Source organism: Mustelus asterias, chromosome 2 (genome assembly GCF_964213995.1).
Source record: "Mustelus asterias chromosome 2, sMusAst1.hap1.1, whole genome shotgun sequence".
NCBI classification, from domain to species: Eukaryota; Metazoa; Chordata; class Chondrichthyes; order Carcharhiniformes; family Triakidae; genus Mustelus; species Mustelus asterias.
In genome coordinates, this window is record NC_135802.1 from 145,537,829 (window position 1) to 145,555,622 (window position 17,794).

Genomic DNA, 17,794 nt, shown 5'->3' on the forward strand with positions numbered 1-17,794 from the left:
GAAATTTTCACCATATCTTTTGGTCGGGCAATATTTGACAAGGGTATCTGAGGAACTTAGACACGATTCTCTTCCTCGCTAGATAGAAGTCGATTGATCATTAGGTTTGCTTTCTATTGAATAGATCAATTAAATCTTCGATACAAAAAATATCAATTCACAATTTAGCTGGGGTCAGTTCACAAATCTTGCTGCAAAAACGAGGGGAAAAAATCTACTCAAAAGCAAATAGCTGAAGCTCTGGAAATCTGCAATACAAACAGAAATTGCTGGAAAATCAACATGTCAGACAACCTATGTGGAAGGAGAAACCGAGATAATGTTTCGCCCTGATGGACTTTCAAATATATTTTCTGATGAATAAGTCAAAAATGTAACTCTGTGCAACAAGGACACTTTGTGGCTGACAATCTCTGCCTCCCCCCTTCTTTTGACTCCATACCTTCCCTCGCCTGATCATGACACCATGCCCAGGTATCCAGTTTTTCACATTAGGCATTACTCCTCTGCCTGATCTCTGCAACTCATCACATATACATCTGTCAGCTTTGACAGGACAGCAATCAGGAATTGGGATCGCTGGGTGAATCTCTCTCTCTCCCTGAGAGTACTTGAATTTAAATGTAGTTCCCCATTAATACAAGGGAGATGGTGGTGTTTTGGTGATGTTACTAGACTGGCAAGCTGGAGGCCCTTGTTAATCCTCTGGGGACACAGGTTCAAATCCCACCACAGCAGGGTAGGGGAGGTGATGGCTTAGTGGGATTATCGGTAGACAATTAATCCAGAAACTTAGCTAATGTTCTGGGGACCCGGGTTCGAATCCCACCACGGCAGATGGTGGAACTTGAATTCAATAAAAAATATCTGGAATTAAGAATCTACTGATGACCATGATTGTTGGAAAAACCCATCTGGTTCACTAATATCCTTTCAGGAAGGAAATCTGCCTTTCTTCCCTGGACTGGCTGACATGTGACTCCAGAGCCACAGCAATGTGGTTGACTCGCTACTGCCATCTGAAATGGCCTAGCAAGCTACTCAGTTTCAAGGGCAACTAGGGATGGGCAATAAATGCTGGCCCAGCCAGTGACGCCCATGTCCCACAATCAAAAAAAATGCTGGTGGAATTGGAATTAAATTAATCAATTAAAAAAAATCTGGAACCAAAAGATAGTCTCAGTAATGGTGCCATGAGATCACCGATTGTGGTAGCCACCCCATCTGGTTCACTAACGTAGAGAAGGAAATCTGCCACCCTTACCTAGTCTGGCCTACATGCAGCCAAATAGGCGACTCTCAACTTCCCACTGAAGTGGCCTGGCAAACCATTCAGTTCAAGGGCACTTAGGGAATGGCAACAAGGTGGGTGACACCCACGCCCCTTGAAAAAATATGGTGGTTAGCCAGCTCCTAGTTGAGGCAAGAAATTCAATGATACAAACACACACTGCATTCATCCACTAAAAATCATGAGAAGGGGGTGGAGGAAGAGGACAAAACTCAAGCATTTGATATTTGCATTCAACAGCACTCATTTATATCAGTAGCACTCAAAGGCAATCATTTAGCCATTATTTGACATCAATTGCACTCATAATTTTAAATAACTAAGTGGTGGATTTTAAATGTCAGAACTGACGTCAATGTCATCAATTGCCCTAGACCACAGTGCTCAAACAGTTGTGATAAGCAATGTCACTTAAGCATTCGGACACCAAAAACAATCACAGCTTATTTTCTATGGTCAGAATTCACCCAAAAAATTCTAAGTGTCGAATTCACGGTAAAACTGGAGTAATTCACCCTGTTTTTTTTCCCCAGTGGGAGCTCAGGAAGAATCTCTCACACTCTCTGCACTGCAGAGGCCATCAGCGTGAATATCATTAGATTTCAGGGGGCAGGGCCTATTCACGCTAGACAGGCCGAAACCAGTGGGCCTCTGTGTGCACGCAGTGGCCCCAAACTGTCAGCCTCCCGATTGCTGGCCAGCTCAATCATGGGGCTAGCCAGCCCAGGAGCCCCAAACAGCTGCCCCTCCGACCCCACCCTCCCTTCGCATTCCCTAGCCAGCCCCGACCCTGCTGCGCTAGAACATTGGCGGGGTGGGATGGGAAGAATCGCCCCCTCTATTTCTGAATTTCAAACATCATAAAACTGGGTTAACTTTAGAAAAAGCACAGTTTTAGTCCCCTTATTTGAGGAAGGATGTAGTGGTATTAGAGACAGTTCAGAGAAGATTCACTGGATTGATTCCAGAGATGAAAAGTGATTGAGCAGTTTAGGCCCACACTCTCTAGACATTAGAACAATGAGAGATCTAATTGAAGTACATAAGATGATAACAGGTATTGACAAAGTAGACATAGAGGCGATGCTTCCTCTTGTGGGGCAATCTAAAACAAGAGGTCATAGTTTTAGGATAAGGGGTAGCAGATTTGAAATAAAGATGAGGAGAAACTACTTTTCTCAAAAGGTCGTGAATCTATGGAATTCACTGGGTGCCGGGACATTGAGTAAATTTGAGGAGGTAGACAGATTTTTAATTAGTTAGGGGTTGAAGGGTTAAAGAGAATGGGCAGGAAAATGAAGTTCAGGCAAAGGCAAGATTGGCCATGGTCATATTGAATGGCGGAGTAGGTTCGTGGGGCTGAATTGCCTACTCCTGCTCCTAGCTCTTATGTAAAACCAGACCCCGTTTTGAAGAGGTTCTTTCATGGTTTTCTTTATAACTTACAACTCTTGCACAACAACCCTTCCACACCCACTGCTCCCACCCCACCCCTCCTATCCACAGATTGGAATTCTCTCCCCATCAACCCCCCTCATAACCACTCCTTTACCACCCAGCCCCCCCGGAGCCCCAGAGCAATTTTTCCCCTACCCCCCCCCCCCCCCCCCCCAGCTCAACTTTTCAAAGATCCAGCTTCTCAGGAAGGGTGCGAAGCAACAGATGGCAGTGTTAGGTCATATGACCAAAGGTTTAGGCAAAAGGCTAAATGGGTTTTAAAGATTCAGGAAAAATCCCAGACCATGAGGACATATATCAGAGACTTCAACATTTAGACACTGGCACATGGCACCTCCATTTCAGATCTTCTGGCTTATATCCCAAATAAGTGGAAGGGGCCCAAAAACAGCCATTCATTTCGTGACATTTATTCTCCCTCCTTCCTCCCATCCAGGTAGAGAACTTAAGTTCCGCAAGAAAGGACAGAAATAATTCTTAAAAACAGGGAGGAGAAAAGGTATAACGACAGAATAATTTCATGCCAAGGGAAGCAGACATGAACTGATGACTAAGACTCTCAGGAGTCGGTGGGGAGGCAGTAGCATAGTGGTATTGTCACTGGACTAGTAATCCAGAGACCCAAGGTAATGCTCTGGGGACCCGGGGTCAAATCCCACCACAGCTGATGGTGAAATTTAAATTCAATTTAAAAAATCTGAAAGTTGACCATGAAACCATTGTCGATTGTCACAAAAACCCGTCTGGTTCACTAATGCCCTTTAGGGAAGGAAATCAGCCATCTTACCTGATCTGGCCTACAGGCTCTTAATTGCCCTCAGGGATGGGCAATAAATGCTGGCCCAGCCAGCAAGGCCCGCATCCCATGAATGAATAGAAAAAAAAAGTTGAATTACCAGATAGGGAAACTCACTTGATAATCAAGCCGGACAAACTCCACGTTCATGTTTATCAGCCGCTCGAACAAGGAAACTTCCAGATTGAAATCTTTCGCAAGTTCGTACACAGTCGCACTTGGGCGGAGCTGAAATTAGGAAGTGATAACACAGTGAGGTTGCCAAAATCTTAGTAAGTTGGGACTGATTATCACCGCTCAGGCGAATTGGCACATGAGCGATTCTCCTTTGCCAACCTTCAAAACTGAACAGGAAATTAATTACATCAGGACACAGAGCGCCATTCGGGTTTGCCTCACTGCAGGCGAACAGATACAAATTAGAACAAAACAAAAAATATCTGCATTAACATAACATGTTTCATGAATTCAGGGCACCCCAAAGTATTCTACGGCTAATGAAGTACTTCTAAATTGTAGTCACTGTCATAGTGTGGAGAAATTTGGTAGCTAATTAGATCACGGCAAACTCCCAAATGACCAGATAATGTTTTTAGTGATGTTGGTTGTGGGATAAATATTGTGAAGGACACTGGAGTAGATTCGTCTGCTCTTCTTTGAAGTATTAACATCTTTTACATCCAGTTGAGAAGGCAGATTGGGCCATCATTTACCATCGCATCCAAAAGCCAGCACCTCCCACAGTGGCGCACTCCTTTTGTACCACACTGGAGAACTGGCCTCGACATAGGCTCAAATCTCTGGCGTGGGATTTGAACCTATAAGTTTAGAACTCCTTGGGAAGCATGCTCCCAATGAACCAAGGATGATACCACGTCAATATTGTCATAAGTCTTCTTGCAGTAACTATACCTGTTGGAATACTTGAATCACCTGATGAAGGGAAAATTGGGAGGAATGGGAGCACACTTCTGAATTGCTGCCCTTAAATTTATAAGAAAACTCATCATATGCTTAGGCAGAAACAACACAGATTTATGAAAGAGAAATGCTGTTTAATAAATTTCTTAAGAGTTTTTTGAGCATGTAACTAGGAGGGTAGATAATAGGGAACCTGCGGATGTACTGTATTTGCATTTTCAAAACCTATTCCATAAGGTGCCACACGAGGTTATTAAACAAGATGAGACGTCGTGGGGTTGGGACTAATGTATTAGCATGGATTGAAGTTGGAAAACAGCAGAGATGTAAATGGGTTACCAACTAACTATTTACCAAAATGAGCCCCATTCTGATTTTTCTGCAATAATTCTTACCTGTTGATGATCACCTATTAAAATGAGGTGCTCGCAGGCTGAGCTAAGGGTGGTGATTATGTGAGCCTCTAGCACTTCAGCTGCCTCTTCTACAATCACAATCTTTGGCCGAATGTCCTGCAGGACACTTCTATACTTTGCCGCACCTAAGGAAGATAATTGTGCACACACTTCAATATGTGTAATGAATAAACCTGCAACAGCAACTTATATGTACACAGCACCTTTAACATAATAGAACATGCTTCACAGGAGCATTATAAAGCGCAACATGACAGAGCCACATAAAGAGATATTGAGCGGGTGTTCCGACCCCACCCCCTCCCCGCAGTGTGTTTTGTCAGGGTCGAGGCAGTCCTCCATTGGTCCACGGTGGGATCTTCTGATCCCACTGCTCTCAGAGTTTCCCATCGCTTGCTCTCTTCCTCCACATGGGAACCCAGGGCAGAGGGTGGGGAGGTTGCCATCGGCGTCACTCTCCGGAGAATCCCCCTAATCAGGCCAAATGAAGCTTGGTCAAAGAGTAGGGTTTAAGGCGTGTCTTAAAGGAAGAGGTAGACAGGCGGTGAGGTGCCGGGAAGATATTCAGAGCTTGGGGTCCAAGCAACTGAAGGCTGTTAAAATTAAGAATGCTCAAGAGGCTGGAATTAGGAAAGCACACATATCTTGGAAAAGTGGTGGGATTGGAGGAGATACAGAGATGGGGCGGGTAAGGTCATGGAGGGATTTGAAAACAAGGATGGGAGCTTTAAAAATCAAGATGTTGTTTGATGGGGAGCCAACGGAGGTCGGCAAGCACAGCTGAAAGGCACTTGGTGTGAGTTAAGACCCACATGGGCAGCAGATGTTTTGCATGACTATAAACTTAGAGGGTAGAATGTGGGAGTGCATTGGAATAGTCTAGTCTAGAGGTAACAAAAGGGAAGAATGAGAGATTCAATCTCAGATGAGCTGAGGCAGGATTATGGAGATGGAAATGGATGGTCTTCGTGATGGCACAAAATGTCAGAAATTCATCTCAGGGTCAAATGCGGCACCAAAGTTGCGAGTAGACTGCTTTAGTCACAGACTTTTAATTTGATTTATTATTGTCACTTGTATTGGGATACAGTGAAAAATATTGTTTCTTGCGTGCTATACAAAGTATACCATACATGGAGAAGGAAAGGAGAGGGTGCACAATGTAATGTTACAGTCATAGCTAGGGTGTAGAGAAAGATCAACTTAATGTGAAGTAGGTCCATTCAAAAGTCTGATGGCAGCAGGGAAGAAGCTGTTCTTGAGTCAGTTGGTGCGTGATCTCAGACTGGGGATCGAAACAATGCTATCAGTTTTCCCAATACTTAATTGGAGGAAATCTCTGCTCATCCAGTATTGGATGTTGGATAAGCAGTCTGATGGTTTAGCAACAGTAGAAGAGTCGAGAGAAGTGGTGATGAGGTAGCATTCAGGGTACACTCAGGGTCATCTCTCATATGGGAGTCAAAGTAAGTATATTTATACCCCTGTGTAACATTGTGAAGTAATGGTGCATAAGATACCATCCTCAAAAATATAGGATCAGTAAATAATTTGTTTATATACTTCAGAAAAAGTCTATTAACACTTTGGAAAGCAAATTTCTGCCATTCTCTCCAATTCCTCACTGTAGATTATAGTAAGAAGTCTCACAACACCAGGTTAAAGTCCAACAGGTGGGCCTGTTGGACTTTAACCTGGTGTTGTGAGACTTCTTACTGTGCTTACCCCAGTCCAACAATCGGCATCTCCACATCATATGTAGATTATTTCCTGGCTGTCTAAACCACTTCTACTTCAGTAAAGGTATTGCAGGGGAACTAAAATAGGGATTTTTTGTAAATACAATTCAATGGAATACTTGGAATTTTATATAGGGATGTGAAGCAAGTTCACATCGTGGAGAAAGAAAATGAAATGCTGTTAAACTAGCTATCAGATATTAAAATATACAAAAATAATAAGATTTGTTTTTCTTACTGTGCAAAGCAAATATCATAAATGGAATTTACATTTTCTAATTGTAGCATATGAAAGATTGGAAATGTGAAAAATAATATGCCATCACTGTTAGAGTAAGAAGTCTCACAACACCAGGTTAAAGTCCAACAGGTTTATTTGGTATCACAAGCTTTCAGAGTGCTGCTCCTTCATCAGCGGTGGCACGGTAGCACAGTGGTTAGCACTGCTGCTTCACAGCGCCAGAGACCTGGGTTCGATTCCCGGCTTGGGTCACTGTCTGTGTGGAGTTTGCACGTTCTCCTCGTGTCTGCGTGGGTTTCCTCTCACGTTCTGAAAGACGTGCTGGTTAGGTGCATTGATCCGAACAGGCACCGGACTGTGGCGACTAGGGGAATTTCACAGTAACTTCATTGCTGTGTTAATGTAAGCCTTACTCGTGACTGATAAATAAACTTTTACTTTAGGTGAGTCACACTTGGAACAGCGCTCTGAAAGCTCGTGATACCAAATAAACCTGTTGGACTTTAACCTGGTGTTGTGAGACTTCTTACTGTGCCCACCCCAGTCCAACGCCGGAATCTCCACATCATGGAGAGAAGTGTTAGAAGTAGCTGTGTATACCTGTTGTGGTCATCCCCATTACTTTAGACTGTCGAAGGACTATCATTTCCTCTTGATTTCTCAGCTCAACAAGACGGTTGACAATTCTCTGATATTGCTCCTCATGTGTTAACATTTGACGCCTGTTTTCGACTTGGTACTTTGACAACCACAGCCTGCAATAAAAATCACCATGTTACACGGGCGTCTGGACAACTCATTGACAGACGGCAAAGTGGGATTTAATGCTCCTGCCTGCCCCATTCCACCCCAGCCCAGAGCTGAAATCCGAGGCTGGTGGGGGGGCGGGGGGGGGGGGGGGGGGGGGGGGGGTAAAGAATGGCAGAGCCATGTGATTGAGAAGGGTGCAGGGTGGAGATCCCACTGTCTGCCCAACTTGCTCCAATCAATTTGGAGGTAGGCAGGGATGCAGGCAGGCTTTTGGCCCAGACACCAATTGAGACGCTTAATTAGCCACTGAATTTCTCTTGATATTTATTTGGGTTGATTATGCATCCCTTCATTATTTTAAACACATGGAAAGATCAGCCCATAAACCTTTGGAATCATAAAAGCACTTACTAGCTATCATTTGAATATCAGAAATAGGCCATTCAGCCCTTGTGCCTCTCTACCATCCAACACAATCAGGGTCAATGGTTTACATCAACTTCACTTTCCTACACTATCCCCATATCCTTCATTCCCTTAGCATCCACAAGCCTATTGATTTTTGTCTAGAACATACACAACAACTGCGCACCAATGGAGTTATGAAAGGGCAATAATGGATTGGCTGCCTGTTATATGCAGCCCCTGATGTCGGTTCCAATGCAGTCAATGGAACCAAATATCAAACATTGTGTCAAATGGACAGCTGATTCAATTTGTGCCACCACCGCCGGAACTCTACCACCTCGCCCGCCATGGAATCAGAGCGGGCAAGGGTCTGACAATTGAAATCTCCATTGACCTTGGGCGGGAATTTCTGGTCTCGCCCGAGCGAGGCTGTAAAGTCCCACCTCACAACTTGGATTTCTTCCCCAGTTCATGTCCCAGAAGTGGATCCAATACTGATCGATTTAAGAACCAGAAGGAATGAATTACTAGAGACATTTTGGCATGTATCTTTGTAACAAGGGGCTGGATATGATGCTCCCTGGCTGACAGAGTTGAAGCACAGGCCACTTGAAATCCAATGGGCAGCCTTCCCTCTGCCTACCTGCCTGTCCCTGACCTCGGTGTGTCAGGCCTGTCACCTGCCCTTGAATCTATTGAGGGCCTCATCTTACTGCCACCAACATTTTATCCACTGCACAGGGTGTCCCACTCCACAAAGGAAACTAGCAGCTTTATCTATGTGGGCTGGTTTCAGGCAAGTGGCGGGGACCTCTTTGGGGGTCTTCTGGACCCACCAGAGGCACCGCTCCCCAAGGTCATTCTCACCGCCACCCCCCCCCCCCCCCCCCGCCCACCCCTCAGCTCATTCACTCCCCCCCCACCCCCTCCTCTCACAGAAATGCCGAACCCAGACTTAGCTGTGTTCCTCAAACTGGTTGGACTGCCTGAGGTACCAACAGTGGGCGCAATGCAAAAGGTAGGATATCCTCCTGAGATTAGGGACAGAGGTCTCCCCTTATTGCAATTAATCCTACTCCCAGCACTAAATTGCTGCAGGACAGCCAATGAGATCATGTGTGGGTTCCCCTTGACTTTTTAGCTGGCGGGATAGGAACGAATGTAAATTCAACTTGGGGGTTATAGGAAGACAAGTTTCATCTTTCAAAGATTTTCCAAACTTCCATTTGCAATGAATCTCCTGTGCATCTTCCTTATGATGTGGAGATGCCGGCGTTGGACTGGGGTAAACACAGTAAGATGTTTAACAACACCAGGTTAAAGTCCAACAGGTTTATTTGTGTAATCTCAATAAACCTGTTGGACTTTAACCTGGTGTTGTTAGACATCTTTCTTATCACAAGGAACTCATATATATATTTAGTAGGTGCAGCACAGATTTATCTATAAGCCTGTCTTTGTGTATTGCTAGATTGTTTCTGGTGCCACTATGTACAACCATGTTCCAACGTTTATGCAGGAATGTTTGGAAGTAAGCCAAGACCATGATTACCATTAGTTACGTTCAAAAGGGTGACACAGTGGCTGGCTCTGCTGTCTCACAGCGCCAGGGACCTAGGTTCAATTCTGGCCTTGGGCAACTGTCTGTGTGGAGTTTGCACATTCTCCCCGTGTCTGTGAGGGTTTCCTCCGGGTTTCACCCACAGTCCAAATATGTGCGGGTTAGGTTGATCGGCCATGCTCAAATGTGCCATCGTGTCAGGGAGATTAGCAGCATAAATACATGGGGTTTCACGGACATGACCTGGGTGGGATTGTTGCTGGTGCAAGCTCGATGGGTCGAATGGCTTCTTTCTACACTGGAGGGTCTCTATGATTCTATGAAAAGCACAAGCTACCGAGACAGTATAAAAGGCATGTGGAGAGGGGGAAAAAGGACAAAGAGTGACAGTTTACACAAACATTTCGACAAAGCTCGGCACAACATCGTGGGCCGATGGGCCTGTTCTGTGCTGTACTGTTCTATGTATTTCATTCCACCCGCAGTATACCAGCAACATTATTGAGATTATCAGGATGCATTAAATTTTCTTAGGAGGTTTTATTTTGACAGCAGCGGTTGGAGGAGTGAGTGGGTAGTGGCAGGGTGGAGGATATCAAAATTATCTCTTTTGAAAATAAATATTTGGTCTAAAAGGATACAATTTACAGATCACCTCAAGCGCAATGAATTCAGAGTAAATGAGTGATTAAACCTGTACAGTCTCCAGCGATCGTGCAGAGAGAGTTCCCAAACGTTTTCTATGCCGTTGGCTTCATCTTCTGGCATGTGGTCAGTGAACTTCAGCTGTTTCTTTACCATTGCTCGAATCTTTTTCTTACTTTTCGTTACCTTCTATTGATAAAAACAGCAGAGAGAGACACTCATTACAGCGAGAGCTAGCGATGTGGGGGACCAGGAAGTTCCTTAGTACTTGCTGTCCATATAGTCTCACCAAATTGATCCTCGAAAATTCATTGCATTTAATCGTGCAGTATGATGCCAGCACCCGCTTTAGAGCAGTTTTAACTTAAACACAATTATAATTCTGACTCTGCGCACATCTGGAACAGATTTTCCACTCCAGTTTGAACCAAGATCCCCGTTAAGCTCGAGAAGTTAGTGATAAGCCATTGTCCCACATGGAAATGCACACAACCTATTACATGAAATAGGCTATTCGACCCAATCAGTTGATGTTGGCCTTTATTTGTGAGCAAATAATACAAATCACATTTATACACCCTGATCCCATTATCCTCCACCTCTCTTACCTTGACCCACTTGTCCAACCTACCACTGAATGTTGAAGTGTTTCTGCCCCAAGCCCCAATTCTGGAAGCAAATTCCACAACCTCTCAATTTATATAGGATCATAGAATCCCTATAATGCAGAAGGTGGCCATTCGGCCCATCGAGCATACACTGGTAACAATCCCACCCAGGCCCTGTCCCCGTAGCCCCACATATTTACCCTGCTCATCCCCCTGATACTAAGGGGCAATGTATCAAGGCCAATCAACCTAACCTGCACATCTTTGGACTGTGGGAGGAAACTGGAGCACCCGGAGGAAATCCATGCAGACACGGGGAGAACGTGCAAACTCCACACAGACAGTCATCTGTGGCTGGAATTGAACCCGGGTCCCTGACGTTGTAAGGCAGCAGTTTATTTAAAGTTAATTTTTGTTAATGTAAGCCTACTTGTGACACTAACACTGCAATGAAGTTACTGTGAACACCCCCTGGTCGCCAAACCCACTGTGTCGCTGGTAAAGAACTTTTCTATTCTGTTGGTTTGAAATCTCTTAACATTTAATCTTCTATCCATGGTCCCTAAATCATGAGCCCTGAACGGCTGGGAACAGTGTGATTTTGTCTGCCCTGTTATAGTTCAAACAGCATTAAAAAGGGGCAAATGTTCACTGGAGTGCCTGGGATATTTAAAACTTTATAAACCTTTGAAGGTTAAAACAATAGTTTCACAATCATTGCTGCTGAATGCTAGCTGGTGTAAATCCCAGGTTTGGAGAGTGACTCCTCAAAATATCTTTGAACTCCAAACCAGACTTCAATGCCTCGTATAGCGAGTTAATTCCCTTTTTATGTGCAAGCGCTGCATCAGTTTTATTCAACCATTTCTTACCTTTCCTTCTGAAGGAGATGTTCCATTTCTGGGAGAATCCAAAACTAGGGGCCATAAATATATGTTACAGTGCACTCGGGGAGCTGTTGTGGCAACATGCATTTTTTTTAAAAACATGCGTGCTGTGATCTGGAGCTATGGATAGTGATGGAAGAGGTTCCCAAAAATGATTCCCATCACATGGCTAACCAGGAATTTCTCTCACTCTTAACGTGCTATTCGAGTGTCTTGGAAGGACTGATACTCAACCCGATGTATGAATGCAACTTCCTTGGCCATCAAGTCCTGGGGTGGGACTTGAACCAGGGCTTGATGGCCAAGGAAGTTGTGTTCTAGCTCAGAAGCAGCTGGGATGCTACCCATTGTGCCACAAGACCTGCCAAACATAAGATACTCGCTCCTAAATTCAATAGGGTACTCGGGAGAAATTTGTTTACCCAGACCATGGTTAGAACGTGGAACTCACTACCACAGAGGGGAAATTAGGGTGATTAGCATCCTGGATGTGTTTAAGGGGAAGCGAGGTAAGTACATGACGAAGAAAGGAATATCTTGAAAGAGTGAGGTGAAGAGGGATGGAAGGAGGCGGATGAGCAACATAAATACTGGCGTAGATCAGTTGAGCTCAGTGGCCTGCTTGTGTGTCACGTACATTTTATGTATGGTGCCCAACTGTGTCGAAAGTTGGTCCCATTCTGTGCAGCTGAGCCTGTTGCAGCAAGTGTTCCATTCGTAATGCAGCCATGTTGCATTTTCAATGAAATAGTTTCCGAGGAAAATTCTGCCAGCTGGCTATCCCTCTGTAATAATTGGCTAAGATTCGCTTCCCAACAAACCTCTGACATTCAAACATCATTTGAACGCTGACTTGCTTTTTGGGCCGGGGGGTCATCACATAATGGTCATCACATAATGGAGTGGGAGGTGGAGGCACAGCAAGGGCTCATATAGGGAGAGCCATCACATTAACCCACGGCAGTACAGGAAGAGCTGGGAGCATCATAAAGCACCCTAAAAATACAACACAGCTGAGTTCTGTGCTGCAGCTTCAGGCAAGAATAGGCATGGAGGGTGAAAGAGAAACTAGGCCTGCAGATTCACTTTGGAGGCCTTGGGATATAATGGCAATAAGGAAGGAGAGAGCTATCTGTCAGGGCCCTACCCTTCCCATTAATACTGTGACGATACTGTGCCTTTAAGAAATATATTTGTGTCACGTTTCTTGCGCAGGATTTTTTTTTTTTAAAGCAGCCAGTGCCACTTTGTCTATAATCAGCAGCCTACATGTTGATGATGTAGAAGCATAATTGGTCTTAAGTGCTGAAATGTTTGTTTTAATCTGGGCTAATGCATATCTGTTATTTTAGTGTTTTCTCCTGGGGTTTTGCAGAGTGGGGCTGGATTAAGTTCAATGATAAGTCATGTGACTGGGCAGGGCTAAGCGCAAAGAAAACTCGCCCTAATGCCAAATTAAAAAATGGTTGGGGTCCAGGCTAACTTCACAATATACCGTGCAGTTTCTGATCTGCTCCCTAACACCACAGCCTCACCCCTTAACGTGCCCATATTTAAAATGGGCAGTCGCTTATATTGGCCACAAAATAACAATTGTTGATTTGAGTACCCTTATCTTTTATTGGAAAGTGGTGGTGTAGTGGTATTGTTGCTGGACTGGTAATCCTGAGACACAGGTTAATGTTCTGGGTGCGAATCCCACCATAGCAGACAGTGTAATTCGAATTCAATAAAAGTTATCTGGAATTAAAAGTCTAATGATGACCGTGAAACCATTGTCGATTGTTGTAAAAATCCATCTAGTTCACTGGGAAAGAAATCTGCCATCCTTACCCGGTCTGGCCTACAGGTGACTCCAGACCCATAGCAATGTGGTTGACTCTTAAATGCCCTCCGAAATGGCCTAGTAGGCCATTCAGCTCACAGGAAATTAGGGATGGGCAATAAATGCTGGCCCAGCCGGTGATGCCCAAAACCCATGACAGAATTTAAAAAAACAAATAATTTATTTATAATCGAAGTATCTTATTGGTCTATTTATCTTGGGGAGGAACAGCTGGACTGACTCACTCATACCTCTTTAAAGGCAACATTGAATTCAAGTGCATAGTTCAGTAGCATCTTATGAAAATACATGTAGCTTTAAAATACATAAACCTTTCTAATCCCCATTAAATGGTGTGCATTTACAGTTTGTACCAACTGCAGTTTAAATGCAGCTAGTTGCAATGCATGCAATCTGGTTTGATTATTGAAAGGTAATCTATAGCATCTCTGTTATACAGTAAATCACTGTAATACTGATACCCCATCATACTAGCCAAGTTGTGGTCAGGCAAATGCATCTGCTACAAGCAGTATGGACTTTATATACATGAAGGAAATAGAGGCAGCTGATACAGTGAGGAATGTACAGGTCAGCCAGCACATTGTGGCCTATATTCCATCTCGTTCTCTGTCACTACCTGATTTTGAGTAAAATACAGCCCCATGTCTCGATGGACAATCAACTAGAGAAATTCAAGGATCTTTGAAATCAAACTGTTCAGTACTAAATGGACGTTTACTCATCAAGCATTCACAAATGAACATAGAAAGCATTCTTTCTGGTTGTATCACAGCTAGGTATGACTCCTGCTCTATCCAAGACCACAAAAAACTACAAAAGGTCATGAATGTAACCCAATCCATCAAGCAAGCCAGCCTCACATCCATTGACTCTGTCTACACTTCCCACTGCCTCAGAAAAGCAGCCAGCATAATTAAGGACCCCATGCACCCCAGACCTTCTTCCGTCGGGAAAAAGATACAAAAGTCTGAGGACATGTACCAACCGACTCAAGAAGAGCTTCTTCCCTGCTGCCATCAGTCTTTTGAATGGACCTACCTCACATTAAGTTGATCTTTCTCTACACCCTAGCTATGACTGTAACACTACATTCTACACTCGCTCATTTCCTTCTCTATGTACGGTATGCTCTTCTGTATAGCGCGCAAGAAACAATACTTTTCACTGTATGCTATTACATGTTACAATAATAAATAAATCAAATCAAGAAATGTTCCTTTCACCTTACAGAGGTAAAATACCCTCTTAAATCGAGAGTCAAGGCAGGGCTGGAGATGTACCTCAGCTAACAGAACTAAATACCACTTGCATTGTGTGGAAAGATTTTCCAGGGCAACCTCAAGCTTTGCCACAACAGATACTGGGCAATTCTCTCCCGGTTTCTATTAGTTAATGATATGGAACCGATTAAGAAGCCAGTCAGTTGAGTTGCTCTCTTCCCTTTTGGCCTTTGCTAATAACTGGTCCTTTTTCAAGGTAAATGACGTTCGTACAGCTCCAGAAATAGGCTGCAACTAAACTGACAGGATCAGGGAGACAAAGCATCAATATAGATTAAGTGGGACTAGGCTGGGTTAACCAAGGAACTGAATAAGTTTTTTTTCCCTGTTTTACAGGCCAATTCGACATCCATAGGTTTTACATTTGTTCTTGAAGCTTTGGGAGTGTTGAGTCAAATTCATGGCATTCTCACTGAAGCAGCATTTTTGATAGAATCAAAGACTACCTACAGTGCAGAAGGAGGCCATTCAGCCCATCAAGTCTGCACAGACTCCAGCTGAGCATCACACCCAGGCCCTATACCTGTAATTCTACGCAATTACCCTGCTAATTCACCCAACCTACACAGCTTGTGACACTGAGGGGCAATTTAGCCTGGTCAATCAACCTAACCCACACATTTTTGGACTGTGGGAGGAAACCAGAGCACCCGGAGGAAACCCAAGCAGACACAAGGAGAACATGCAAACTCCACACACAGTCACCCAAACCGAAATTGAGCCCGAGTCCCTGGCGCTGAGAGGCAGCAGTGCTAACCACTGTGCCACCGTGCCGCACAATACTCCCAATGCCTCTTGGGTTAGCCCTAGGAGGCAACCAAACAACATGTTGACATTGTCCCAACTTCCCAACCCTAATTGAAGCCTGGATTATATCTTTAACAGCATGCACAATCCACAAACTCCACCAATTAGGAAGCAAGGGCAGCAGGTTCATAGTAACCCAATAATCCCCAAGTTCCCCTCTAAATTGTACACCATCCTGGCTTGGATAAGTTCTTTGCATGATATGGTCAAAACGTTGGCGGTCCTTGCCGGACTGTGTTGTGGCTGTTCCTGCCCCATATGGACCACAGCAGTTCAAGAAGCAAAGCTCCAACATGAACTGCGGCAGTGCTACATTGTCCGAGTACAGTCACTCAGCTTAGAGGCCCCTGTCTGCCCTTCCAGGTGGATGTAAAAGATCACATGACACTGTTTAAGAAAAGCAGGGGAGCTTGGCACTGTGCTAGCCAATGAGTATCCTTCAATCAACATGACAAACAAATGATCGGTTTTTGTGGCCCTTACTTTGCTGAATTTGGCCGCTATGTTTCCCACATCGTAACAGAGACTTCAACACGGTTCTTCATTGGCTGTAAAGTGCTATAGAACATCTGGAGATCATGATGGGACATGGGTTAGCACTGCTGCCTCACAGTGCCGGGTGCCTGGTTCAATTCCCGGCTTGGGTCACTGTCAGTGTGGAATTTGCACGTTCTCCCAGTGTCTGCGTGGGTTTCCTCCGGGTGCTCCGGTTTCCTTCCACAGTCCGAAGATGTTGCAGGTTAAGTGGATTAACCGTGTTAAATTGCCCCTTAGTGTCCAGGGGTGTGTAGGTTAGATGGATTACCCATGGTAAATGTGTGGGGTTTCGGTAATAGGGCTGAGCCTGGGTGGGATGCTCTTTTGGAGAATCAGTGCAGACTTGATGGGCTGAGTGGCCTCCTTCTGCATTATAGGGATTCTATATTGTATAAATACAAGTTATTCCTTTTGTTCTGGAGGGGGAGAACTATGGGTGAGCAATAAATGGCAGCCTTGTCAATGATACCCACAGCCCAGGAATAAACTTTAAAAAGAAATTACCTCCCAATCAGCACCATCATCCTCCTCACTGCCAGCTTGTGATTTGGCAAGGCGTACATTGTCGTCAGGTTGAAAGGCCAGAAGATTTTGCCGGATTGCAGCCAGACGGGCAGTTGCATGCTTCACTTGTTTCTGAAGGTTATCATCCCCGATCATTCTCTCCGCCTGCAACTGCTCAGCCTCCTCAGTCACATAAATCAGTTCATCTTCATCGGCCGTTTGCTCTTCCTCATCAGACAGATCGCTGGTGCTTGCTGAAAGAAATCAGGAAATAGAATCCCTACAGTGCAAAAGGAGGCCATTTGGCCCATCGAGTCAACAATCCCACCCAGGCCCTTGCCCCGTAACTCCCCCTGCTAATCCCCGTTAAGATGCAATTTTACCATGTCCAAATCAACCGAACCCACACATCTTTGGAGTGTATCTCTTGATTAAGAAGCAAAACAATGCAGAAACTAAAATGAAAAATCTTTTGCTGTTTGTTATTGATGGGGACCAACAATGAGTTGACATTAATCGGAATGTGATAAACATTCCTTGATACAGTCACCCAGAAACTATGCATCGTATTTACTTAGATCTTGACGTGAATTAAGATTTCGGTAGAATTGGAATTTTCTACATTACCTGTGTTGTCCTCGGTGATGACTGACTCCGTCTCCTCCATATCCTCCTCTGCGGTTTGCTCTTTAGATGTCAAGTAAGATCTGGGTGCAGATGTTAATTTTGATTCTCCCAGTGTGGCCGACTGGCCAGCAGCACTATCTTCAGGGGCCATCTTAAAATGAAAAGAAAACCCAATTTGTGAACAACCATTTGGATCATATCTGGGAATAATTCAGATTATGGATTGGCAAATGTTGTAATCAAGGCTGAAGTAATTATTTTTGCCACTACTGCTCCAATTTGTATTGGAAATGTGTTGTGTTCCCGAAACACTGATAACAAGGACTTATCACAGAGTAGTTTATTCACAGGCAGAGCAGCTACGTCATGTTTATACTCTCCTGCACTCAGGAGAGAACTCCTGTGCTCCTTTCACGTGACCCTTTTTGTAGCCACGTCATCACATCATCAGGTGACTACTTGGTCTGCA

The 17,794-nt window shown here is 44.4% G+C and overlaps 1 protein-coding gene across 1 annotated transcript in view; it reads right to left on the minus strand.

Annotated features, from left to right (window-relative positions):
- LOC144511940 (NFX1-type zinc finger-containing protein 1-like) overlaps window positions 1-17,794 on the minus strand; it is a 73,776-nt gene that overhangs the window by 11,818 nt on the left and 44,164 nt on the right. Inside the window, exons 12-17 of the mRNA XM_078242428.1 lie at window positions 17,326-17,476; window positions 16,699-16,952; window positions 10,276-10,415; window positions 7,463-7,617; window positions 4,862-5,007; window positions 3,663-3,773 (exon numbers count right to left, since the gene is read on the minus strand). Of these exons, the coding sequence (XP_078098554.1) occupies window positions 3,663-3,773; window positions 4,862-5,007; window positions 7,463-7,617; window positions 10,276-10,415; window positions 16,699-16,952; window positions 17,326-17,476 (957 nt within the window). The remainder of the gene's footprint in view (window positions 1-3,662; window positions 3,774-4,861; window positions 5,008-7,462; window positions 7,618-10,275; window positions 10,416-16,698; window positions 16,953-17,325; window positions 17,477-17,794) is intronic.